The sequence below is a fragment of the Aquarana catesbeiana genome, linkage group LG01, assembly GCF_042186555.1.
Source record: "Aquarana catesbeiana isolate 2022-GZ linkage group LG01, ASM4218655v1, whole genome shotgun sequence".
Classification (NCBI taxonomy): Eukaryota; Metazoa; Chordata; class Amphibia; order Anura; family Ranidae; genus Aquarana; species Aquarana catesbeiana.
In genome coordinates this window covers 335,395,238-335,421,867 of record NC_133324.1, presented here as the reverse complement: position 1 = coordinate 335,421,867, position 26,630 = coordinate 335,395,238, and the positions used below count along the sequence as shown (strand labels likewise).

The 26,630-nt window shown below is 41.7% G+C and overlaps 1 protein-coding gene across 1 annotated transcript in view; it reads left to right on the top strand.

Annotated features, from left to right (window-relative positions):
- The first annotated feature begins 6,665 nt into the window (after window positions 1-6,665).
- LOC141145199 (Fc receptor-like protein 5) overlaps window positions 6,666-26,630 on the top strand; it is a 346,484-nt gene continuing 326,519 nt past the window's right edge. The window contains exons 1-3 of the mRNA XM_073631678.1: window positions 6,666-6,819; window positions 17,208-17,276; window positions 21,014-21,049. Coding sequence (XP_073487779.1) covers window positions 17,249-17,276; window positions 21,014-21,049 — 64 coding nt within the window. The 5' untranslated portion in view covers window positions 6,666-6,819; window positions 17,208-17,248. The remainder of the gene's footprint in view (window positions 6,820-17,207; window positions 17,277-21,013; window positions 21,050-26,630) is intronic.

The window sequence follows — 26,630 nt, the reverse complement described above, 5'->3', positions numbered from 1 at the left end:
ATTTGGATCACAACTAAGTCATCCTCACAAAACATAGCTGCCTTAGAGACAAATTACAAAGTACTCACGCGATGGTATTTGGTCCCTGGCAGAATTGCGAAATATGCTCCAAATTAGTCCCCATCTTGTTTTCGTGGCTGTGGTGATCTTGGATCACATCTTCATACTTGGTGGGATTGCCCAGTAGCAAAAAGTTTCTGGAAAGATGTATTTCTTATGATTTCAACACTGTTTGAAATCCCTATCAATCCTGATCTTACAATAGCACTTTTAAACTTAAAACCGGCCACTCTCTCCTACCGCCAATTTAAACTCCTATTATAGATCACTACAGCCGCAAAACAAAAAATTGCCAAAGCATGGAAATCCCCGTCCTTAATAATTGCTGAAACTAAAAATAGAGTCAATCAAGCAATGATCCATGCTAAAAAAGAGGCTATAACTCAAGATAAAATATCCAACTTTGAGAATATATGGAATCCCTGGGTGACTCACTTTTTGCCTTCCAATTTTGATGCTTCCCTAGTAAGACCTTGGTAATCTCGATTTATACTTCCATTTTCTGCATTCATGGTATGTGTTTATTACCATGTACTACCCTGGGGACCCCTACTACCTCTTTTCTTTCTTCCCTATTTTTTCTCCTACCTAAGATTACTTTTTCTTTTATCTTCTTTCTCTCTTCTACTTTTTCCCCCTATTCTCTCTCTCCTCTTTAAATTTACTCTTTATATAGTTCTAGTAGCAGAACTTTTATTTCCTTGGTTATCATTATACCAATTGTACATAGTTCCAATATGTAGTATAAGATTTTAGATTCTATAATTTTTTTTTTTTTTTTTATTTAAAAACTGTACTCTTGATAATAATTGAGACCTTTTTTTTTTTTTTAATCTGAGGTCATCTTATTACCTGGTCTAAGTTGGTTTTATCCTCTCTTATACAATGTATGATGCAATCTTTTGAGTAGTTAGATCCATGCTAAAATTGTTTTAGTTAAACTACTTTTAGTTTATGTTGGAACTACAACTCAATATTATTACCATATGTGTGATCTTTTCTTTTGCTGCCACCATATGTACTTATGTATACTAATTGTTAAAATTCAATAAACAAATTTGACAAGGAAATCAATGCAGTCATTGTCTGGCTTATATCCTATTCCAACAGCTGTCTTTAAACTGAAATGGTATTGTACTGCCAACCAATAAAATTTTGAGTAATGGCAATACTACCGCGAAGAAAGCATGTAAAGACCTCTACTGTTTCTTAATACTGGCCTTGGAAGCATAAGTATGCAAGTAGACTGTCATTAGTATTTAATCAAGTAGTATGTGTTCCACTGATTCAACTGCATTTTTATGTGTGTTTGGTAGTACTTTTTTGTCAGAGATTTCTTTCACCTAGACCACATTTATGTTAGCTAGTGCCTTACACTAATGTAGCATGCCTGATACCAATTGCATTTGTAATGTAATGTTTAATGCTAATGCATACTTTTATCATTTGTGTTTTTCAGTTTTACAACTGTGAACTCTTCAGCCTCACTCTTTTTTGGGAAGTTGTTAGCTGTCTGCCAAGCCTTGTACTACAAAACACAGAGGGCAGAACAGTCAGATTAAAATAAAAATCGGCAGTACATTTGTTTAACCACTTCAGCCCTGGAAGGATTTACCCCCTTCCTGACCAGAGCACTTTTTTGATTCGGCACTGCGTCGCTTTAACTGACAATTGCGCGGTCGCGCGACGTTGTACCCAAACAAAATTGACGTCCTTTTTTTCCCACAAATAGAGCTTTCTTTTGGTGGTATTTGATCACCTCTGCCGTTTTTATTTTTTGTGCTATAAACAAAAAAACAGCAACAATTTTGAAAAAAAAACGCATTATTTTTTACTTTTTGTTATAATAAAAAACAAAAAAAACATTTTTTTTCCTCAGTTTAGGCCAATATGTATTCTTGTACATATTTTTGGTACAAAAATCGCAATAAGTGTATATTGATTGGTTTGCGCAAAAGTTATAGCGTATACAAAATAGGGGATATTTTTATGGCATTTTTATTTACATTTTTTTTTTATTAGTAATTGCGGCGACCTGCGATTTTTATCAGGACTGCAACATTATGGCGGACACATCGGACATTTTTTACACTATTTTGGGACCATTATAATTTATGCAGCGATCAGTGCTATAAAAATGCATTGATTACTGTGTAAATGACACTGGCAGTGAAGGGGTTAACCCCTAGGGGGCGATGAAGGGGTTAAGTGTGTCCTAGGTAGTGATTCTAACTGTGGGGGGAGGGGCTACAACACACATGACAGCGATCACTGCTCTCGATGACATAGAGTAGTGATCTCTGTTCTGTCACTAGGCAGAACAGGGAAATGCTTTGTTTACAAAAGCATCTCCCCATTCTACAGTACCTGACCGCGAGATTGTGTTTCCAGCGCGATACCATCGCGCTGGTTCTCGGCGACAGGGTACTGTGAATGTCGCGCTGGCTCGCTCATCGGGAAAGGAAAACTTTGTTTTCCTTCCGCGATGAGTGACAGGCAGCGCTGACAGCTGTCTGGTATGAATCCTGAGGCGGGAACACCGCGCCAAATTTTAAATGAAAAAACCGGCGTGGGTTCCCCCCTCGGAGGCATACCAGGCCCTTAGGTCTGGCATGGATTGTAAGGGGAACCCCCTATGCTGAAAAATCGGCATGGGGGTCCCCCCCAAATCCATACCAGACCCTTATCCGAGCATGCAGCCCGGCCGGCCAGGAAAGGGGGTGGGGACGAGCGAGCGCCCCCCCCCTCCTGAGCCGTACCAGGCCGCATGCCCTCAACATGGGGGGGGTGGGTGCCTTGGGGGAGGGGGGCGCCCTGCGGCCCCCCCACCCCCAAAGCACCTTGTCCCCATGTTGATGAGGACAAGGGCCTCTTCCCGACAACCCTGGCCGTTGGTTGTCGGGGTCTGCGGGCGGGGGGCTTATCGGAATCCGGGAGCCCCCCTTAATAAGGGGGCCCCCAGATCCCGGCCCCCCACCCTGTGTGAATGAGTTTGGGGTACATGGTACCCCTACCCATTCACCTAGGGAAAAGTGTCAATGTAAAAAAAAACACACTACACAGGTTTTAAGAATAATTTATTAGTCAGCTCCGGGGGTCTTCTTCCGACTTCGGGGGGTCCCCTTCCGACTTCTCCCGGTGTTCGGCCTCTTCTCCCGGTGTTCAGCCTCTTCTCCCGGGCCCCACCGCTATCTTCTTCCAGCTCTATTGCCAGCGAGGGGCCCGGTCTGCTGCCGCTGTCTTGTCGCCGCTGTCTTGTCGCCGCTGTCTTGTCGCCGCTGTCTCGCCGCCGCTGTCTCGCCGCTTCTTCTCTTCTTTTCTTCTTCCCCGATGTTGACATGACGCTCTCTCCGACTCGAATGCTGTGTGCGAGCTGCGGAGCCATTTATATAGGCGGTAACCCCGCCCCCTTACGACGTCATGGTCCCAGCATGCGCAGGGACTCTGGGGTCACGCCCCCTTATGACGCCAGAGTCCCTGCGCATGCTGGGACCATGACGTCGTAAGGGGGCGGGGTTACCGCCTATATAAATGGCTCCGCAGCTCGCACACAGCATTCGAGTCGGAGAGAGCGTCGTGTCAACATCGGGGAAGAAGAAAAGAAGAGAAGAAGCGGCAAGACAGCGGCGGCGAGACAGCGGCGACAAGACAGCGGCGACAAGACAGCGGCAGCAGACCGGGCCCCTCGCTGGCAATAGAGCTGGAAGAAGATAGCGGTGGGGCCCGGGAGAAGAGGCCGAACACCGGGAGAAGAGGCCGAACACCGGGAGAAGTCGGAAGGGGACCCCCCGAAGTCGGAAGAAGACCCCCGGAGCTGACTAATAAATTATTCTTAAAACCTGTGTAGTGTGTTTTTTTTTACATTGACACTTTTCCCTAGGTGAATGGGTAGGGGTACCATGTACCCCAAACTCATTCACACAGGGTGGGGGGCCGGGATCTGGGGGCCCCCTTATTAAGGGGGGCTCCCGGATTCCGATAAGCCCCCCGCCCGCAGACCCCGACAACCAACGGCCAGGGTTGTCGGGAAGAGGCCCTTGTCCTCATCAACATGGGGACAAGGTGCTTTGGGGGTGGGGGGGCCGCAGGGCGCCCCCCTCCCCCAAGGCACCCACCCCCCCATGTTGAGGGCATGCGGCCTGGTACGGCTCAGGAGGGGGGGGGCGCTCGCTCGTCCCCACCCCCTTTCCTGGCCGGCCGGGCTGCATGCTCGGATAAGGGTCTGGTATGGATTTGGGGGGGACCCCCACGCCGATTTTTCGGCATAGGGGGTTCCCCTTACAATCCATGCCAGACCTAAGGGCCTGGTATGCCCCCGAGGGGGGAACCCACGCCGGTTTTTTCATTTAAAATTTGGCGCGGTGTTCCCGCCTCAGGATTCATACCAGACAGCTGTCAGCGCTGCCTGTCACTCATCGCGGAAGGAAAACAAAGTTTTCCTTTCGCGATGAGTGAGCCATCTCGGCGCTGGCCCCTGCGACGGGGCTCGTAGGTGTCAAATCTCGCCGAGAAGTGTGGCGAGATTGACACAATATCGCGGTCACCTACTGTACCTCTCCGTGACATGATCAGGGGCACCCGGCGGACATCGAGTTCACGGGACCCGCGGTCACGGAGAACCCACTGCGCCACTTCTTACCTTCGTACCTGTACGCCCTTTTGCCCACCAGTGCCATTCTGCCGACGTATATCGGCGTGCGCTGGTCGGGAAGCGGTTAATATATGCATGCAAATGTACTGTCTTTTTAAAAACTTTGCAAGTACAGAAATTACCCATTGATCATCCAAAAATCCAGGGCGTTCCTAACTTACCTTTTGAGCAGACAACACTGCCTCTACTATGCTAACATATCACCCAGTGTTGTCAGCTCAGCCTAGTTCTCTTCTCCTTTAATACAAAGCATCTTCTCATCTCCATAACATATGGGGAAGTTTTCTGTAATTTAAGGGAAGAAGTGGTCAGAAGAGGAGAAAGACAATGGAGAAGAATGGTGGAAATGAACAGCTAAGAAGGGGAAAGAGGAGAAAACATGGACAAGCAAGGAAAATTCCCCCGTGGGGCTTTTTAGCAGCAATGTGACAAAGTTCAAGATAAAATAGATGTAAAAAAATTCTTTATTAAAATTCAAAGAGTTCAAGTATCATGTTACAAATAAAATATAGAGATACCGGCTATAGAATACATACAATTTTCCAGGGTACAATAATGCAAGAGCAACTATACACAGTATTCCATAGTTGGATGTTTGGCTGTGTAGAGGACCCCAACACGTTTCGACCTGTGCATTTATGGTCTTCTTCAGGGGGATGAATTGCTACAAAGATACATTTTAGAAATCTCAATTTATATAATAAGTTGTGCACCAAAAGAGTAGAAAACATGAGATGGGAAGGTAGGAAAAACAGGTCTGACGAAAAAGAAGGAGGAAGAAGGATGACAAGGAGGCAATAGAAAGATTATTGACAAGAGGGGAAATTGTGTTGATCAGAGCAGAGGAAAAGCAAGGCAGAGAAGGAGAGTGGAAAACAGAGATAAGAAGGACTAGTGACAAGGGATAAGAACTACTGAAAACAAGGGATAAGAGGAACCACTTATTTTGGTAGTTAACCACTTCCCGTTTGTGCTATAGCTGAAAGATGGCTACAGCGCTGGCTTACATTCCCGGGAGAACGTACATCGATGTCTTCCCATGGTCGCGCTGACGGCGCTCCCCCTGCGGCAATTGGGCAGTGAGCTCTGTGATTGCTGAGTCATTCGGACAATCACAGTGGCCCTGATGTGATCAGCTGTGTCCAATGACAGCTGATCACGATGTAAACATAAGCCAGTTATCGGCTTTCCTTTCCTCACGCTGACAGCCTGAAGAGGGGAGAGGAGAGCCGATAACCGGATTGTGTTAAAGGGACATCTACACTGATAATCAGGGCACTGATTATCAGTGTCCTGATTATCAGTGCAGTCCCAACAGTGCCCACCAGTGCTGCCAATCAGTGCCCATCAGTGCTACCAATCAGTGCCGACCAGTGCCTCCTCATCAGTGCAGCCTGTCAGTGCTACCTATTAGAGCCCATCAGTGCAGCCTCATCAGTGCCTCCTCATCAGTGCCCACCAGTGCCGCCTCATCAGTGCCCATCAGTGCCACCTAGGAGTGTCCATCAGTGCCGCCTCTTCAGTGCCCATCAGTGCAGCCTATCAGTGCTGCCTCATCTGCGCACATCGGTTAAGGAGAAAAATTACCCGTTTGCTAAATTTTATAACAAACTATGAAAAAATAAATTTTCTGTATTTTTTTGTTTGTTTACCAAAAAATAAAAAACCCAGTGGTGACTAAATACCACCAAAAGAAACCTCTATTTATGTTAAAAAAAATAATAAATATTTCATATGGGTACAGTGTTGCATAACCGCGCAATTCAAAGTGTGACAGCTCTGAAAGCTGAAAATTGGCCTGGGCAGGAAGAGGGTAAAAGTGCCCAGTAAGCAAGTGGTTAAATATATTTTAGTATGGAAAAAATGTTTTTGGGTTTTTTTTTGTCTTTAGTTAGGAAGTGACATAAGTACTGAATGTGTGATATCATTACTTTTTTTTTCCCTTTCATGCATTGTTTGACCTGCATTACACAATGTTGTATAACAGTAGTTTCATCACAGGAAGGGATAAGGAACTTATAACAACTGTTCAACTTGCACAAATGTTGGTTTACAAGACAGAAGAAGAACCTAGCTGTGAATACAGGAGAATAAGACCAATAAAATCGGTATGTATGGTACGCTGTACATAGCACTATCTGTAATGCATTTATAAGTATGTGTTTATCTGCTTACTTGTACTCAAATACTGTATGTTGTTTTATGTGATCTGAAAAGTTGATCCCTATAAATTATAAAACCCAACATCATTCTCTAATTTATATATAATGCCCCTAGTGTTCGCAAATGTTGAATATATTTTGCTTTGGTATGAATGTTTGAAACTGCTCTGCATCACATCTTTAAAGCAGTCCATCATTTGTTAAGTGTTTAAACCTTGATAAGTGTTTTATTTAAAAAAATGTACAGGTATGTGTTAATATATTTTTTTAGGAATGTGGGTATTATTTATATATTGCTTTTATGGCATTGCACCAAATAAGCAATGTACAGCAATATCCACATACAAGAGTTCATGTTGTTTTTAAAATTAGGGAGCTTTACAATATTTTGGGATTAAAAACTGAATAGATCGTTTCCCTAAAGCAAGATAATATTGGCAAACTAAATCCTAATATCAAACCCTAATTTACTAAAATGTAAGTAAGACTTGCTCAGAAATGTGGTTTAAGTTTATGCAAGAAAACATTGCTCAGTATGCATAAAGAAGGTATTAGGACTCAGTCTTGTGACTGTAAAGCTTTCGGCACCTCTGTGAACTGTGGAGGGCTCAGGGCTGACAATAGTGAACTGTAGAACAGCAACATCACCTGCCAGTGTCCACTGCCCTAGCTGATGTCAGAGGGGTTAAAAGTCCCCTCCCACCAACTGCGGCAGTCACACCGATCGTGATAGATCAGAGCTTTGTGGATGTGTGGCTGCATATAGAAAATGTTAAAAAAAAAAGATATTTAACCACTTGCCTACTGGCCACTTAAACCCCCTTCCTGCCCAGGCCAATTTTCAGCTTTCAGTGCTGTCGCACTTTGAATGACAGTTGCGCGGTCATGCAACACTGTACACAAATTAAATTTTTATCATTTTTTTCATACGAATAGAGCTTTCTTTTGGTGGTATTTAATTACTACTGGGTTTTTTATTTTTTGCTACAAAAAATGAAAAAAGACAGATTAAAAAAAAAAAAACTGTCAGTTTGTCATAAAATTTTGAAAACAGGTAAATTTTCTACTTCATTGATGTGTGCTGATGCAGCTGCACTGATAAGGCAGCACTGATGGGTACTGATGAGGTGGCACTGATGAGCACCAATGAGGTGGAACTAATGGGCACTGATGGGTGGCACTGATGGGTGGCACTGAAGAGCACTGATGGGCACTGGTAGGTGACACTGATAAGCAGCACTGATCGGTAGCACTGATGATGAGGCACTGATGGGCATTGATTTGCAGCACTAGTGGGCATTGATAGGTGGCACTGGTGGGCAAAGGTAGGTGACACTGTGGGAACTGGTAGGTGGCACTGGTGGGCACTGGCAGGTGGCACTGGTGGGCACAGACAAGGCAGCAGTGGCTCTCTGTGTGAGGGGAAAAAAACGATTACCGATCTTCTGTTTACATCACGTGATCAGCTGTCATTGGCTGACAGCTGATCATGTGGTAAGGGGCCGGGATCAGTCCCTTACTTCGATCTGTGATCAGCCAAGCTGTGACAGCGCATGCTCGGGAGGAGGTCTATTAATGGCCTCCCGGCAACTAAGGCCCGCACTGTAGCTGTCATTCGGCTATATCGTGGGCGGGAGGTGGTTAAACTGCATACGCAGGGTTATGGGAAGAAAAGAGGAAGAAGAATGTAATCCTGGTTTATTACTTAGCCTTTTCTTCTACATTAAACTGTATGTAAACCCACACCTTGTAACACAACCCATTCAGTTTAAAATAGAAATGAAAAGCAAAACATTTGTGTATAGATGTAAAAAAACATTATAAACACTTTTTTCCCTTTTTTATAAGTGGTTCACATTCCCTCTGTTCTCCGCTGCATAAGAGCTGGGGGAGGAGACACAGCAGCACTCTGGTGCAGCTGTGCATGGTAGCCAATCAGCTTCTAACTACATCTTGTTCAAGAAAGTGTTGACAAAAAAAATGTAAGCTGATCTGTTTCTATGCAGAGCTCCACCAGATTTTGCACTCTCCAGTTTTAGTAAATCAACCCCTTTGTGTTGCTTATTCCTCTCTTAGTCTGAGTTTTTCTGTAGAGCGACTGCAATTGTCCAATAAAAAGTCAAACTGAGGTACTTACACTGCTTCCATTGATAACAAAAATAAGAACGGTTACCACCTTGTCAGTTTTCCATTAGACTGTCCAGTCAACTTCATCTTCTGCCTAGTTCTGGGTGTAGATCTTAATACACCTGGACAAGTGATGAGAGATGCCACCAAACAGGTTTCTCCCATGGACATTTTTTACTTTCTTCAGTTGACCTCTTTAGTTCTGCAACGTATGTGCTGCATTGGTGGAGTATATTACCACATGGGTTTAAGATATGGGGCCTTCCACGCATTTATTTTATGCTAGGTGAGTCTGTGTTTGTTTGTGGTCTGAATCCCACCACTTAACCAGATCTGCTAAAAAACTGAGATGAATCACCCTTTTCCTCCACAACACGAACAGCTTGGCCTTAACACAAGTGGGAGAGGTTAGACCTTACAGTATGTAACAATGATATTACTGTATACTAGTGTGCTAGAAGTATGGGCTGCTTGTTGTCAGTTTAATTCATACATCACAGTAATGCAACACGCTATAATATTTACAATACGTTTTTCTTCCTATAATTATCATCTGCAAAATCTAACTAACTAACTCATCAAACAGTATCATCTTGAGGGCACTGATCTCGACAGCCAGTAGGCACTGAGCACTTAGTCTTTCATGGCTCTCCGATAATTCTTTATCAGTGCCAGTTTGCTGAATGTGTATGAATGACCTTTCGCCAAAACAACTTGTGACCATCATTCTCAAATTTATTCTAAGAGCTACAATAACATCTAGAAAAGCATCAGCAAGCCCTTCATCATGTAATAAAACTGCTTGTTTTGATGGAGTGTGAAATGACTGGAGCTTGGCAAAGGCTGCAAACTGGACAATTTCCTCAATGAACACACTGTAGAAGTCTTGAGGGAAAATAAGTCTAATTTTTTTTTTATAAAGGAAGTCTGGGGCACCCTTGGCAGGGGGGGCTGAGGCAATTGCCCTTATTGCATTCCATTACGTAGCAAACTCTAACAAAATAGTAGACTATACAGCCACAAATCCAACCCTCAAGCAAAACCTCTGCCATCGGCCACCAACTCTCCTGAACTGGCTACTTCCTTTTACTCTTTGCTCTTCATTACCTATAAGATTGAAGCTGAGTTCCACCCTGAAAAAATGTTTTGCATATTCACAGACCTTTAATAGTATTAAGAAACATTTGGGGGGGGGGGATGCTTTTTTACTTACCAGAAAGCCCTGTTGCTGTGTAGTGGCTCCTAATCTGCCACTTCCTGGTCTGCGGAGCTCCTCGTCACTTCCTCCTTCACCTGTGCTCCTGGGAAATGTGAGTCATCATTTCCCAGGAGTCAGTGGGCAGTACTGTGAGCAAAAGTTGCGGTATTTTACGTCAGGAAATGATGCAATTTAAGGCGGTTGTTATAACAACAGGGCGGGACCTTCCTCCGTCGCCGCCCATTGTTATGGCAACTGTCTAAATAATCAGCGCTATATCCAGAGGTGCATGCTGGTTACCCAGCATGCACCTCTCCATCGGTAATCCAGGAAGGGATCGCAATTGGGCTTCACATGCCCACAATCATCAAGGTAACGGCCAGAAGAGGATTTACTAAGTTGTGAGTATAAAATAAATATATTATCAACATCCACTAGCAAACATATAAAATCGTTCTTTGTGTTAATAATGCATAATGCTCGGATACCTGAAAAAAAATGTGGCCGGTACTCCGCTTTAATATGAAGGTTTACACATCCTTCCCTTTTCCCATTCATTGTGGGAGCATACTCTTCCTCTCTTATCACACTAGTAACTCAGACCAGATGATTCACTTATCCAGTAACTTAGTTTACTGAGGAATTAGGTGTCGAATAGTCTTTAGCTAATCAACAAAGGTATACAGAATGGTATAATTTCCAGGTAAAATGCAGCTCCAACTCCCTTCCTGCTAATTGCTGTATTTGTGCTTCACTGGGGTGCTCATACCTTCCAATCAAGCTAGTTTCCCCTCACAAGTAGTGTACTTTCACAAGTCCCACATTAGGTCCTGCAAGGTTTTTTTTCCTGAACTTAATGCAACACTACATCTCGCGTGTTTGGTCTCCTCAACTCCCACTAGCAACCAACCACCTGGTCCAACACCTTTCTGCTTAAATACCCCCTTGTACGGGAAGCACCCCTGACCAAAAATGCCATCATCACAGCATATTAACCCCAGAATCACTGAATATTAACCCTTAAGTACACAATGCACTTTACATTTTAGGCAGCTACCTGCAAATGTTCACTAACTAATGTCTGTGCTGTCATACTGACTAACACTGTTAAACATGACACTAATTAGTATCAAAGCCAATAAATCAGATTTTCTTTAAAGAGGAACTGCAGTCTGCTCACATCATTTGTAATAAAAATATCTTTGCCATTCTGAAGCTTCCCTCCAACCACTTTGCATATTATTTTATATATAGTGTGATTCTGTACTTGCCAAATATGCTGCAGAAATCTCCCTCCACCAAGTCTGACAGCATCCATTTTAACTGTGGGCAGCTGAAGCTGCTGCCTGTTCACTTCTTGGATTTACACAGACACACACCTCCAGCTCTGAAGCTCTCATTGGCCCTCCTTTGGCTCATCCCCCCTCCTCTCCTGGCATACTCTCACGAGAGTGAGAGAGAGAGCTGTGCATGATGTCATAAATCTAGGCATTTTACCAGACAAGAAACAGGAAGCGTGCTGTACATTACACACATCATTTGGATTTTTTTAAATCTCCTGATTTCAATAGCATGGTTTCCTTTACAATAGAATTTATGGTGATATTCCATTTGACATGTGTCAGATGTCATTAACCCTGATTACTACTCCAGACAGACAGGTACACTTTTGTTATGTAGCGCTACCCCCGCTGGAGCTGCTTGGTAATTTGGGTTTTCTGTTCTGCGCCTCAACTCCAAGAACATCCTCAGCCGCTTTGACACACCTGGTTGAATGTTCTTTTTTTTTGTTTGTTTTTTACCGCAAACACTTATAAGAACACGAGTATAGAGACCTTAGAATTTATGGATCAGGAAATAGACACAAGACTGTTTAGATGGTAAATTAAATTAATGTATTGGCACAGGTTAGAATAAATAGTGGTTTGAGCATAAATGAACATACACAAGGTAGGTTCAAACACAGTCTGCTAGACAGTATAATCACTATGCCAAAGTAACTTAGAACAGAGTTCTGTACCACTAGACTGGGATTAACTCATAGATCAGCAAAGTCAGCAATAAACAGTGCATACAGTATAATGCATGTGTTAAACACAAGGCCCGTTGGTCAAATCCGGTCCTCCAGGCTATTTAATGTGGCCCTCGCACCTCTCCTACAGCTGCGGCATCCCCTCATCTCCGCCCTCACCTTGTCCCAACAGTCGGCAGAGAGGAGAACAGAACCCCTCCGCCAGATCCTGTGCTTCTCTGTGCAGCCTTGTAGAGGCTTGTCTCTGCCGTCTGATGTAAGGGGGGTGGGGTCCAGTCTCCAAAAAAGTTTCTTGTGGATGATACCAGCAGTGTGCGACCCTCCTTTTCAGACTTGCATTATTTGCTACAGGAGTGTGAGTGTGCTCCATGACGGTGTGCACGTGCCCTTCATAGCTTTAAGTCTTCTGTTATTACTAAAACCAGTAATAATCTAATGCAATGGCAATTATTTTATATGATAAAGAGTAGATACATTTATATGGTCTTACAGAAACAACTGGCCCTTTTTGGGCAATAATGCTGATGCTGCCCACAATAAAATTGAGTTTGACATCCCTGGCATTTAAGTATTAACTCAAATGAGAATAATAATACTATAACTAGTTTAGAGTGTACTATAGGAGAACAGCTAGAATATAGTGCAATGTCCCCTAAGAGGTACCTCTTAGCATAAACAATAGTTAAAGGTATCTGTGTAGCAGCTGTAGTCCTAACTCTTCAGCCCGCTAGCGTTGGGGACCAGTTGTATGGTTAAATACACATTTAAGTATTAACTCCAATGAGAATAATAATACTATAACTAGTTTAGAGTGTACTATAGGAGAACAGCTAGAATATAGTGCAATGTCCCCTAAGAGGTACCTCTTAGCATAAACAATAGTTAAAGGTATCTGTGTAGCAGCTGTAGTCCTAACTCTTCAGCCCGCTAGCGTTGGGGACCAGTTGTACGGTTGAATACACATCCAGTCACACTGCAGGCAGCAAATAAGGCTACTGGATGGCTGAATGGTCAGTTCCTAAAGGGATCAGTCTCTCCAACAGAAGATAATAAATCCCCACAGCAGCATTTCACTAGTCCCAGCAATATTGCAGGCTCACCATCTGGTCAAATACAGCTATTAGTCCATTCTCTGCTGTGCACCCAGGTGACCCTGTCTGTCGTCACCCCCAAACTCAGCACTTCAGATCCCATTTAGGCTGCCAATATGCAGCAGTGATAGTGGCACCCTGGATAGCAATGTGCACTCTCCGGTCTCCCTAACAGCAAGAGGAAGCTGTGTCCTGTACTGCATGGGAGAATCCAGCTCTTTCTCCTCCTCCTCCTGGCCAGCTCTCTGGGGAATGTATTTAAAAGATTTTTATCATGACAGCATAGGCCCTTCTTCATGATGAGGGGAGTCTTTTTCTTTTCTTATTCTGCACCCTTATAATAGCCTATTCATATTTATATTTAGTAGATATGCCATTATGGACATGAATGTTATTTGTGTCCAGCATATGATGTGTCTCTTTTAAGGTCAAGGTGTATCTCTTGCATAGAGTATAAAGTATACAGTATAAAGCATGTACTGTATACACCACCACTCTCTAAAATAAAAATAAAACATATATACACTCTGAAAGGTGGTGACATGCATAAGGGTATGCATGTCAGACCCATTATGCATTAATACTATTACATTTTAGGCTAGATATAGACTGATGTTATTATACTGTGCAGACATGGAACAGTGGAACTGAAACTTTTACATTTGGAAGAAAGCTTAATCATGTGGTCTGTTCTGGAAACATCATTACTAATAATGTATCCTACAGAACACAGTAAAACATTGCAACGCTTCACACAAACATTGCATTTCTTCCTTAAATGACAAAAAATATTACAAAATACTTCATTATTAAGCTCTACATAAAAGATACATTTAAGAAGTTTATTCATTGTCTTTTAAGGTTCTCATTTTTCAAGGTCATGGTGTATCAAGTAGTAGTTAGTCACATTTAACTGTACTTGTCTTTCCATTGTAGAAGACATTCCAAAGCTTATCCAAGCCACTTCTTTAGTTCTTATTAATTTCAGGAAAATACACAAGCACTCATACTCACATATGGTATTAACCATTTGTTAACTGGGTGATTCCACAAATTTCACACCTCTCATCTTGATTTTGGACAATAACATCTGTCCTTTCATGGCAACCTTTCATGGTAAATTGTTTGTGCTACTCTAAAGAACTGAAGAGCTTGGGTAATCTAAGCTGTAGCTTGGATAATCTTTGAAACACCTTCAACAAATCAAGTTGAATGTGACTACTACTAGAGATTATCGAATGTAATTTTTAAAGAAAATCTGTACTTAGAGAAACATGAAAATGACTAATTCAAAAAGACTAGTAATTCAAAAAAATGATGTCCAGGATGGGCATCACTATCCTTTCAGCTCTAAAGAGACAAACTTACATCCCACAACTCTCTGTGCAATGTTTATGATTCACTGAAGAACAGCCTTTTTTGTTAACATGTAGTTAGAATACCAGGCTAGAATAGAGTAAGTCAGTCTAAATCGTGTTTCCTAAGAAGTTTAAAAAAATGTAAACAATGGTGACACTTTTTGATAACAGCTTTCATGTTCGTTGACAAAGTTAAGTTCTCGGTGATATAGACACCTAAAAGCTTAAAAACAGGGACTCGCTCTACTAATTCTCCTTTGATGTAAAGTGGTGCCAGGTCAGTCTTTTTCTTCCTAAAGTCTAATATAATTTCTTTGGTCTTTCCTATATTTAGGGACAAGCTGTTTTCCACACACCACTCTGCAATTCTACCAACCTCCTTCCTATAGTGCTCCTATCTCCACCCTTAATTTGACCGACTATGGTAGTGTCATCCGCAAATTTTATGATACTGTTTGTTGGAAAGTAAGGCATAGTCACAAGAGTATAGCGAGTAGAGAAGGGAACTCAATACACAACCATGTGGCACTCCTGTGCTAATGATGTGCTGAGAGGAGACATGATTACCCAATCTGACCACTTGTGGGCAATTCACCAAGAAATCCTTTGTCCAGGAGCAAAGGGATCAAGGCAAATTTTGCTTCAGGATTTTAGCAACTAATAAATCTGGGATTGCAGTATTAAATGCCGAGCTGTAATCAATTAACAGCATTCTTACATAGTTGCCAAGGTACTCTAGATGACTTAGAGACCCATGAAATGCAACAGCAATTGCATCCTCTGTGCTTCTGTTTGCCCTACTGTATATGCAAACTGATTGTCTGGTAAGGCTGTTTTGATATGTTTTAACACCAATCTCTCGAAGCATTTTATTACTACTGAAGTTAGCACAATCGGCCTGTAATCTTTTAGGCTATCTACATGTGCTGCTTTTGGAATTTGACTAATAATTGAAAGCTGATTTTAGGCAAGTTGGTACTACAGCTAATGATAACAATAGATTAAGTATCTTAGTAAAGACACCTGCAAGTTGATCCACACAGGCCTTAATGACCCTTCCCGGGATACCATCGGGACCCTCTGCTTTCCTGGTATTCATGGACTTGAATGCCTGTTGCACCTCATTTTCCTGCACAAAAGGTGTGATGTCATTCAGACCCAACTCCAAGGAATACATTTCCTGATAATTTGTGACCTCAAAATGTGCAAAGAAACTATTTAGTTCCTCAGCTAGTCGAATGCTTGGCTTTGCATCTGTACCCATGCTCTCCCTGTAGTTAAGAAGATGCTGTAGCCCTTTCTGACCTTCTTGTAGGTTGTTTTCCCTTAAAATATTCCTCAATTTTACTTTTAGATTTGGCCTCTTTTATACCTCTCTTTAGGTTTGCCCTGGTTTCGCTATACTTAAGCCTATCATCATTTCTAAAGGCAATATCCCATTTTCTCAAGAGACACCAAACTTTGTTCGTCATTCAAGGCTTCTGATTAGAAAAAATCCTGATGTGTTTGCCCACTATAACATTATCTACACAGGTTCTTATATAGCTCAATACTGTTTCATTGTACACATTTAAACCAAAAAGATGTAAAAAGATCTGAAAACATTTGCAATGCAGCCTCACCAGTGCCCATCAATGCAGCCTCACCAGTGCCCATAAATGAAGCCTCACCAGTGCCCATAAATGCAGCATGATCAATGGGCCAGGGCAAATGGGGTGTATGGGGGGGATGGGATGTGGGGGTCACCTGCGGGTTTTAGGGTCTCTCACCTGGTAGCTCAGCTTAGCAGGTCCTTGCACACCACAGCCTCCTAGGGGGGTGATGCTCCTGGTCCTGGGGTAAAGTTTCTGCCTGCGCCCAGCCCCTCAGCCCGAGTCAGTCACACATCCCAACTCCCTTGCGCACCTTGCCTCAAAGACTCCGGTCTCCGGGAGCTGTCGTTTCCTCTGTGCTTGAGCGCGGACTACAACTCCCAGAATGCAACAGCGCCGGCCGCCACGGCCGTGCCCCCGGCTCAACTGTTACAGTGACGGCTCTCATTCTCCCCGCTGCACACCCACTACTGTGCTGGGGCACATAGTTTGAGAAACACTGGCTTAAACCATGCTTTAAATTATTTTAAATCTTTATGTCATCACGTTAATATATATTGCAGGTAATATTATTAAGACAATTGTGAGGTATCATAAACTCTTATGCTAATAGTGTGCTAATATTTGCTTCTCACTATGGCCACAATGTATATTTTAGTGTATTCAATAAAATGATAATACATTTTTTAGCAATGTAGCTATATTTTTGTGTGGGATGTAATTTGTATATGTCTAAGGTTTTCCTGGCTATCATACAGTGGTCGTAAAGTTCTAAGAAAGTGTTATGAATGTCTATAAATGTAAACAATTATTTAAACATATGGAAAACTCAATGGATTGCATAAATCTTTAAATACTGGAGTTGTAACAAAGAGGAAAATTGTTGAACTAACTTGAAAACATGAACAGCTTAGGATATTTAACTCTGCTTTACAGGATAAGGTCTTCATCTGAAGATTCCACTAACTTCTGCTGACATGCCTGGAACCAGAAATTATTTAACATGTAAGTTGATTTTTATAATCTGTGTTGAACTAGTCCAGGTAAAAACTTACATTTCCATTCCCAAATACTGCTTTACTTAAATGGTACTTCCACCATGCACATCACTGATTTAAGCCCATACAGTGTGAATAAAAATGGCAAATTATATTATTATTATTATTACGTTTTATTTTTATGCATATAATCCATATCATTGATGTATTTTATCTCCATTATATTATAGGTCCCATGTTCATCCACTTATAGTTTTATTATTAGCATGATTTACATTGAGTATAACTTTTTTATTCAGTTATCATTCTTTTAGATAAACATAATTAGCATATAATAATATCTATCAAGTTTTATTTTTAAATTCATGCTTTATTTTTACATCTTATATAAATTACATCACGACATTGGGGTACGACTTGTCATGTGATTTGAAACTGTCGAATCGCATGACAAATCACAGCAGTGTGGACGGAGGCTTAATGCCAAAGCTTAATTGAACAAGCTGAAGTTAGAAACTGATTGTTTACCATGCACAGCTGCCCCCAATGCAGTGTTCACCAGTTTTAGTAAATCATTCTCCACCATAGTGTCAATGAAAACATAAATAAAGATAAAATTGCAATGGTATCATGTGCTTAGATACAATAATTACTCAAAAGTGATACAAAATGTCCAAATAAACAGATGTGAACAGAAGCAAAGTTTTCAATTCAATCTTTTATTGCTCTCTTCTGTGAACAAATATTATGCATTTTGCAACAAAATACTTTCCACCCTGTGACAAATTTCCTCCTATGCACCACCCCAGAACAATCCACAGTGTTCACGTTCACTGAAAGATATGACCCGCTTTCACTAGACTAAAATGCCTTTCTTTCTCAAGAAAAAGCACACAAGCTCTAGCTGTCTCACAAGGAATCCTCCTCTGTCAGCATTGATGGCTGCGCGGGACTACAGACTGCAGTGTCTCCCCTCCTCAAAACAAAGCTCACACTGTCTTTTAAGGAATCTTTCTCTGCCTATGTGGATGGTTGTTCCATATTCCAAAGGAGGTTGATTTGCCAACAGAAGAAGAGCCTATAGCAACAAAACGCATTGAGGCAGAGTGACAGTGTGGGCAGAAGTACCTGGAGGTGGTGTCTAAAAGTCCCAGTACACAGTGGGGTTGATTTACTAAAGCTGGAGAGTGCAAAATCTGGTGCAGCTCTGTATAGAAACCAATTAGCTTCCAGTTTTTTTTTTTTTTTAAGTCAAAGCCTAATTGGACAAGCTGAAGCTTGTTAGAAGCTGATTGGCTACCATGCACAGGTGCACCAGATATTGCACTCTCCAGCTTTAGTAAATCAACCCCACAGAGTGAGCCAGCTGTTAATTCCTGTGTACACAGGGCTTTTAGGGGTTGGGTTACTAAAACTGGGGAGTACAAAATCTTGTGCAGCTGTGCATGGTAGCTAATCAGCTTCTAACTTCATCTTGTTCAATTAGGCATTGACAATAGAACCTGGAAGCTGATTGGGTGTTGGGACTTTAACCACTTAAGGACCTGAAGGATTTGCCCCCTTAATGACCAGGCCATTTTTTGTGATACGGTACTGTGTCCCTTTAACTGACAATTGCGCAGTCGTGCGACATTGTACCCAAACAAAATTTACGTCCTTTATTTCCCACAAATAGAGCTTTATTTTGGTGGTATTTGATCACCTCTGTGGTTTTTATTTTTTGCGCTAAAAACAAAATAAGAGCGACAATTTTGAAAAAAAAAAACCAATATTTCTTCATCAGTTTAGGCCAATATGTATTCTTCTACATATTTTTGGTAAAAAAAAAATTTGCAATAAGCGTATATTGATTGGTTTGCACAAAAGTTATAGCATCTAAAAAATAGGGAATAGATTTATAAAATTTTTTAAAATTTTTTTTACTAGTAATGGCAGTGATCTGCGATTTTTAGCGGGACTGCGACATTGTGGCAGACAGATCGAACACTTTTGACACTTTTTTGGGACTATTGACATTTATACAGCGATCAGTGCTATAAAAATGCACTGATTACTGTGTAAATGTCCCTGGCGGGAAGGGGTTAACACAAGGGGGCGATCAAGGGGTTAAATGTGTTCCCTCATGTGTGTTCCTAACTGTATGGGGATGGGAGCGACTAGAGGAGGAGACAGATCGCTGTTCCTACTTAGTAGGAACAGACGATCTGTCTCTCCTCTCCTGTCAGAACAGGGATATGTGTGTTTACATACACAAATGCCCATTCTGGCTCTCGTGCCCGCGATCGCGGGTGACTAGCGGACATCATGGCCGCCGGCCACATGCATCGGGTCCCCCAATGTACAGCGCGCACCTGCTATGGCTCTTAAAGGGGCCGCCATACAGCTACGGCGATTTGCGGGGACGAGCCGACCTGCCGCCGTATAATGATGGCGGCTGGTCGGCAAGTGGTTAAAAAGTCCCAACACCCATTCTCCTTGCTACTATATACGGTATGATACCCCTGTGTTCACATTTTCTCCTTTTCCTGGAAGCTGATTGGTTTCTATAAAGAGCTGCACCAGATTTTGCACTCTCCAGTTTTAGTAAATTAACCCCATATTTTACTGGTGACCAGACTGGATTTATGTCTTGATGCCTGCTTTTATGCATTTGTTACGTTGAGTATAATGATTGTTTTAATAAATTACTTTATAAGAATTTATTACACTATGTGAGAATTTTCTCTCTGTTGGCAAATCATCCTCCTTTGGCATCTGGAACAGCCAGCCAAATAGGCAGAGAGGGATTCCTTGAGAGATGGCTTGAACCTGCTTTCACTCTATTGAGGAGGGGAGGCACTGCAGTCTGAAGTCCCAAGCAGTCATCCATGTTGACAGAGGAGGATTCCTTGTAATATAGCTTGAGCTTGTGTGCCTTTTCTTGTGGTGAAAGGGATCACTGTGGATTGTTCTGGGGCGGTGCATAGGAGGACATTTATCACAGGGTGGAAAGGTATTGGTTGCAAGATGCATGTTCAAAGAAGAGAGCAATGAAAGGTTGAAGTGGACACTTTATTTCTGTTCACATCAGTTTATTTTGTATCACTATTGGATTTATTTGTGTATGTAAGCACAGGACACCATTGCAATTGTATCTTCATTTATGTTTTCATTGACGCTATGTTATTATGATCACTTTAAATGTTTTTAGAGATATATATAACTGCACTGTACTATATGAGGTTTTATAAACTTCATTTATTTTATATCCTTGGTATGCATAAAAGTTATTAGTGATATGTATAAAAGTTATATATTAGTGATTTTTTTTTTACTTTTTATGTTGTGTTTCAGCCCCCATAAAGAGGCAGAGAATAGCCCTAGAAATGCTTTGGATTTTATATAGAATTTATGTTTGAAATAAACCCACCTTTTGGGCTCAGTGCAGCAGTGTGGTACTTCAAATCTAGATTTACTTGTCCTGAAATTCTTTTTTTTTTTTGGTATTATTGCATTTAAAATAAGTGGTACTAATATAACATACTGTATGAGATGTCTGTGTAAACTACACATTAGTATTTCCATAATGGGCAACAAACGTTGCAGTGCTAACTCATTTTCAAAGAACTGCACGTATCCAGGGCACATAAACATATTCAGATTCTAATTCATAAATGCCTAGGCAAATTTACTTATCTAATTCACAACCACAGGCTGGTCCTTTTTTTTTGAAGATCTGTAAGTTTCTTGTCTTATCTCTTGTAGTGCTTTTATCATGGAGTTTGACCACTTGGTACATAGGTAATGTATGAATACATTCATAATGAAAATATGACATTTTTCACTGTTGTGCTTTGCTTAAAAAACAATTATTGGTCTAAACGGGCAAGAAATCCACAACTGTGCCTATTTCTTATCTTCAGTTTTAACATATCAGTCACATTGTCCTGATAAAAATTGATAGCCTTTTGATCACTTTCTTTAATAAAATCAATCAAACTAATAAAATCTCTTCACCTAATACAAGTACTTACCAGACCTATAACACAAGGGCCAGGTGGTAACCCCAGCTAAAATAGGGATTGCGGCATTAAATTACATTTCGGAATGGTATTTAATATGTATCAAACCTAAAATGTGTTTGGTTACATGTAATCAGGTACCTACCTGTGGTGGGCTCAGCCAGCCGGGCACCCAACCTAGGGCTGGGGTTACCCAGGTAATTAAATTTATATTCTACTGAAAGATTAAACCTCTTGTTGGCAGTCATCTAATTTACAGCACATTTAAAGAGTAACTCCATTTTTGCTGGAAATATAGCAAATATAAAATAAAAACATAGCATATACAATTGATACACGAGCCATACTGAAATGTAATGTTATTAAAAATTACCTTTCCTTTTCAATCTGCAGCAATGTATTTTCTGTAAAATTGAATACAGAATGACAACCAGTAGGTGTGCCTTACACAGATTGTACAGAACTTCCCCAAAATTGACATTCCCTGCTTATGTGATTGGCTCACTGTTTTTCTCAGAAGTCTGCACTAAGGTAAAAGTCACATTTCCTCTAGTCTGCTACAAAGATGTAATTTTTGGTGAGATACTCCCAAAGGGTTAATCACTTTTAAAGGTATGCTGATACTGTAACTTTTCTCATTAGACCACTGCAAGTACATTAACTGATTAATAATTAAAATTTCACTCCCATTCATCCACTTTGTACACTGAAATAACCAAGCAAACAGATATTTCTTCAGAATAACAAAAGGTAGGACTCTGCTAAAAAGTTTGTTAAAATCCCTTCAATGTACATTGATAACTCAGAGGGGATTGTTTATTTCTCAACAAAAGTGGAGTTACTCTTTAATCAAACTGATGTGAAGCTGTCAACAATCAGTTGGATCTCTCACGAGCAAAGAAATCTAATTGTCACTGTGGCCCTAACGTTTGAGAGTATTTCACCAAAGATTAACATCTATTCCAGGGAGTGCCCATAACTTGATTAACCACTTCAGCCCCGGTGGATTTTACCCCTTTCCTGACCAGAGCACTTTTTGCGATATGGCACTGCGTTGCTTTAACTGACAATTGCGCGAATGTGCGACATTGCACCCAAACAAAATTGACGTCCTTTTTTTTCCCACAAATAGAGCTTTCTTTTGGTGGTATTTAATCACCTGTGCAGTTTTTATTTTTATTGCGCTATAAACAACAATAGAGCGACAATTTTGAAAAAAACGCAATATTTTGTACTTTTTGCTATAATAAATATCCCCATTTTTAAAAAAAAAGCACATTTTTTTTTCAGTTTAGGCCGATATGTATTCTCCTACATATTTTTGGTAATAAAAATTGCAACAAGCGTATATTGATTGGTTTGCGCAAAAGTTATAGCATCTACAAAATAGGGGATAGATTTATAGCATTTTTATTATTTTTTTTTTTTTTTTACTAGTAATGGCGGCAATCTGCAATTTTTATCGTGACTGCGACATTATGGCGGACACATCGGACAATTTTGACACATTTTTGGGATCATTGGCATTTATACAGCGATCAGTGCAATAAAAATGTTATGTATGTCACTGGCAGTGAAGGGGTTAACACTAGGGGGAGATCAAGGAGTTAATTGTGTTCCCTAGTGTGTGTTCTAACTGAAGGGGGGATGGGACTTGCTAGGGGAAGAGATGTATGAACACACGATCTGTCTCTTCTCCCCTCAGAGAACCGGGATCTCTGTGTTCTTGCCGCGTCATGAGCGATCGCGGGAGCCCGGCGAGACTGCCGGGCACTCGCATCAGCTCCAGGGGCGAGCACGCCCCTAGTGGCCACCAGAAGAAGCAACGTAACTTGACGCGATTCGTGCAGCCGAGCCATGTTGCCGCAGTACAACTCCGGCGGCTGGTCGGCAAGCGGTTAATAGGAATAGCATTGAGTCAATCACAAAGGACAACCTGTACTGATTCATATGAAAGGACTAGAGGACTGTTGGAGATGCTCTAACTTTTATTTGTAGTCCATGCTACATACAGTATGTCCTTTGCTGCAGTGACTTCCTTTCTTGTACAGTGAGCAGTGAGCATAGAGAATCATCCGCTCAAGACCTCCTTTATTCAGAAAATGTCTTGCATTTTTGCATGTTGTGGGTCGTGCAGTGGTGAGTGTTCCTCATTATTGTAAGCCCACAGGTTCTTGGGCTAGGCCAGGCACTGTGGGCGGGGCCTACTGTACCCATACACTGGGGATACCTTTGCCCGAGAGCATGCTCATCAATGCCCTGGACAAGGCAGGAACTGCGGTCATGTGAACAGTCTAATTTAAGCCAATATCCCAACTTAGAGGTGAGCTGACACTGAAAGTAGTATAAAACCAAATCCCTCTTCCATGAGTCGTCCCATAGCCCTACTTTGAGTGTGTTATATATGTTGCATTTGGGGCAACGGCGTCACTCCACCAGCCAGTGTACCTCCGTTACCTCACTCCCAGTAAGTGTTACCTCTTCCATACCATCAGTTAGGCTGAGGGCCCCCCCGTGACGCTGGTCTGCTCCCGGTCACTATAGGAGATGGACTGCTAGGGAGGAAGCCCAAGAAGTGTCCCCTTCTAAGTGCAATAATAAAACACTTTAATGACAAGGAAGGGATAAAAACACTTACAAGATGGAAGTGAAAAACAGGCATATCAATGAATCCATAGCGTCCAGTGGGATGCCTCCTGGGAGTAAAGACAGCTGCAGGTGGAGATTCCAGCCGACCAGTGGTGGGAAACACTGTGGGGTTAATTTACTAAAGGCAAATAGACTCTGCACTTTGCAAAGTGTAGTTGCATTCTGCAAGAGCAGATGCTCCAGAGCTTAGTAAATGAGCAGAAGCTCTGCTGACGTCTGTCATACAATCATGAGGTAAAGGTTCTCTTTGCAAAGAATACCCAATCACGTGCAAGGAAAATAAAAAAACAGCATTTTTGCTTGCACATGATTGGACGGTGGAAATCAGCTTCTGCTCATTTACTAAGCTCTGGAGCAACTGCTCTTGCAGAGTACAACTGTACTTTGCAAACTGCACAGTCTATTTGCCTTTAGTAAATCAACCCCACTATAACACTTATGCCGCGTACACACGGTTGGACAACAAAGGTCCGACGGACTTTCTAACGACCGGACTTGCCTACATACGATCACACCAAAGTCCGACGGATTCGTACGTGATGACGTACACCAGACTAAAATAAGGAAGTTGATAGCCAGTAGCCAATAGCTGCCCTACCATCGTTTTTTGTCCGTCGGACTAGCATACAGACGAGCGGATTTTTTGACCGGACTCAAGTCCGTCGGAAAGATTTGAAACATGTTCCAAACCTAAAGTCTGTCAGATTTTCGACCGAAAAAGTCCGCTGCAGGTCCGATGAAGCCCACACACGGTCGAATTGTCCGTCGGACCAGTCCGGTATAAAAGTCCGCTCGTGTGTACGTGGCTTTAGGGGTTGATTTACTAAAGGCAAAAGAATTTTGCAGTTGCTCCAGAGGTTAGTAAATGAGCAGAAGCTCTGCTGACTTTCATCAGCCAATCATGTGCAAGTAAAAATGCATTTTTTTTTTCTTTGCATGTAATTGGGTATTCTTTGCTTCATTTGCTAAGTTTTGGAGCAGTGCAGTCTATTGCCTTTAGTAAATCAACCCCTTAGTCTCTAATCCAGGAATTCAATTGGTTTGAAGAAGAAGTGACTGGGCATGCTCCAAAATATGTCCCGCCCACTCTGACATCACTTCCAGTTGCCTGCGTTTCATGCTGGCCCTGACAGCATGGCTCTCCTTCCTGGATTAGAGACACAGTGGGGGTTATTTACTAAAGGCAAATCCACTTTGCACTACAAGTGCAAACTACAAGTGCAAAGTGCACTTGAAATTCCACTGAAAGTGCACTTGGAAGTGCAGTCGCTGTAGATCCGAGGGGGGCATGCAAGAAGAATAAAAAAAAGCATCTCAGCTTGCACATGATTGGATAATAAAATCAGCAGAGCTTCCCCTCATTTCAGATCTACCCCTCAGATTTACAGTGACTGCACTTCCAAGTGCACTTTCAGTGCAATTTCAAGTGCACTTTGCACTTGTAGTTTGCACTTGTAGTGCAAAGTGGATTTGCCTTTCATAAATAACCCCCATTGGTGCCAACCAGCCCGAAATTTCTACCTGCAGCTGTCTTTAATTCCAGGAGGCATCCAGCTGGACGTTATGGATTCATCGATATACCTGTTTTTCACTTCCATCTTGTAAGTGTTTTCAACTCTTCCTTGTCATTAAAGTGTTTTATTACTGTACTTAGAAGCACCTTCTTCTCTGCTTTGTTTTTCCTATAGAGTGTGCTTCCCTCTTCTGAAGTGCTGCTTTAGTGCATTAATCACATTGCAAGAGCCAGTCGTGTACTGTTTGTTAAAGTCTCCTTGTTATCCAGAGAAAAAGCATATAAGAATGGCGCTCAGAATTCTTCATTCTTCATTTATTTTTCCTATTCTTATTTTATTTTTATTTTTACTTTTATTTTTATTTTATTTTCATACATACCTTTTTTTTAGGGTAGGTCAGCTGGATTTCTATCAGTAATTTTATCATTTTAATTCTATTTTAATTCTTAAACTGTTATTGCAATTCAATCTCATCTAATTTTGGAGTTATGTTTCCCAATTATATTGTGCTATGTCTTGTTTTTATTAATGCCACTTATAGAGCTCCCCTTTTTGGCCAGTTGCGTGTTGTTTTGCACACACACATAAATGCTTTCCCGTCTCTTCTCTGCCATCACACTTGAGAAAGGAGCGCGCATGCGCCTTATGGCTGGTGCACATGCTCTGAAACGCGTTGTGTCTCCTTCTACCTGGCTGTCCTCTCCCTCTCTGCATGAGCGGCTGTTCCCAGCCCGGTCCTCTGCCCTCATTGCGGCCACGGACTAGCGACACTTCCCCAGCTTGCGCTCCATCTGCAGCCCACCAGCAGTTATCGTTTTGTGGAGAGCCCTGTTCTTTGCCAATATGTAAGTGGCTATTTTTCCTTCTATTACATTGAATAAAGCATTTTACTTAGAGGCGCTCCTCTCTCTCTTTTTTTCTTGTTATCCAGAGCACCCTATTCTCCACTCTTCTTATATAAAGCTTGAATTATTTGTGTACTGGTGTGCAGCTATATGTGATGGACGAGGTGTCAGACCCAAGGCCACCTTCACCAACTTGTGATGAATGATTGGTCAAACTCTCACTGCACTGTCCATGATACACATAGATAGCAGTGTTACTTTGACGTCACATTTCGATTTAGTTTTAGTCAGAGTCTTTTGACTATAATGCCATTTTAGTTTTCGGCATATTTTAGGCATATGAATTCTTTTA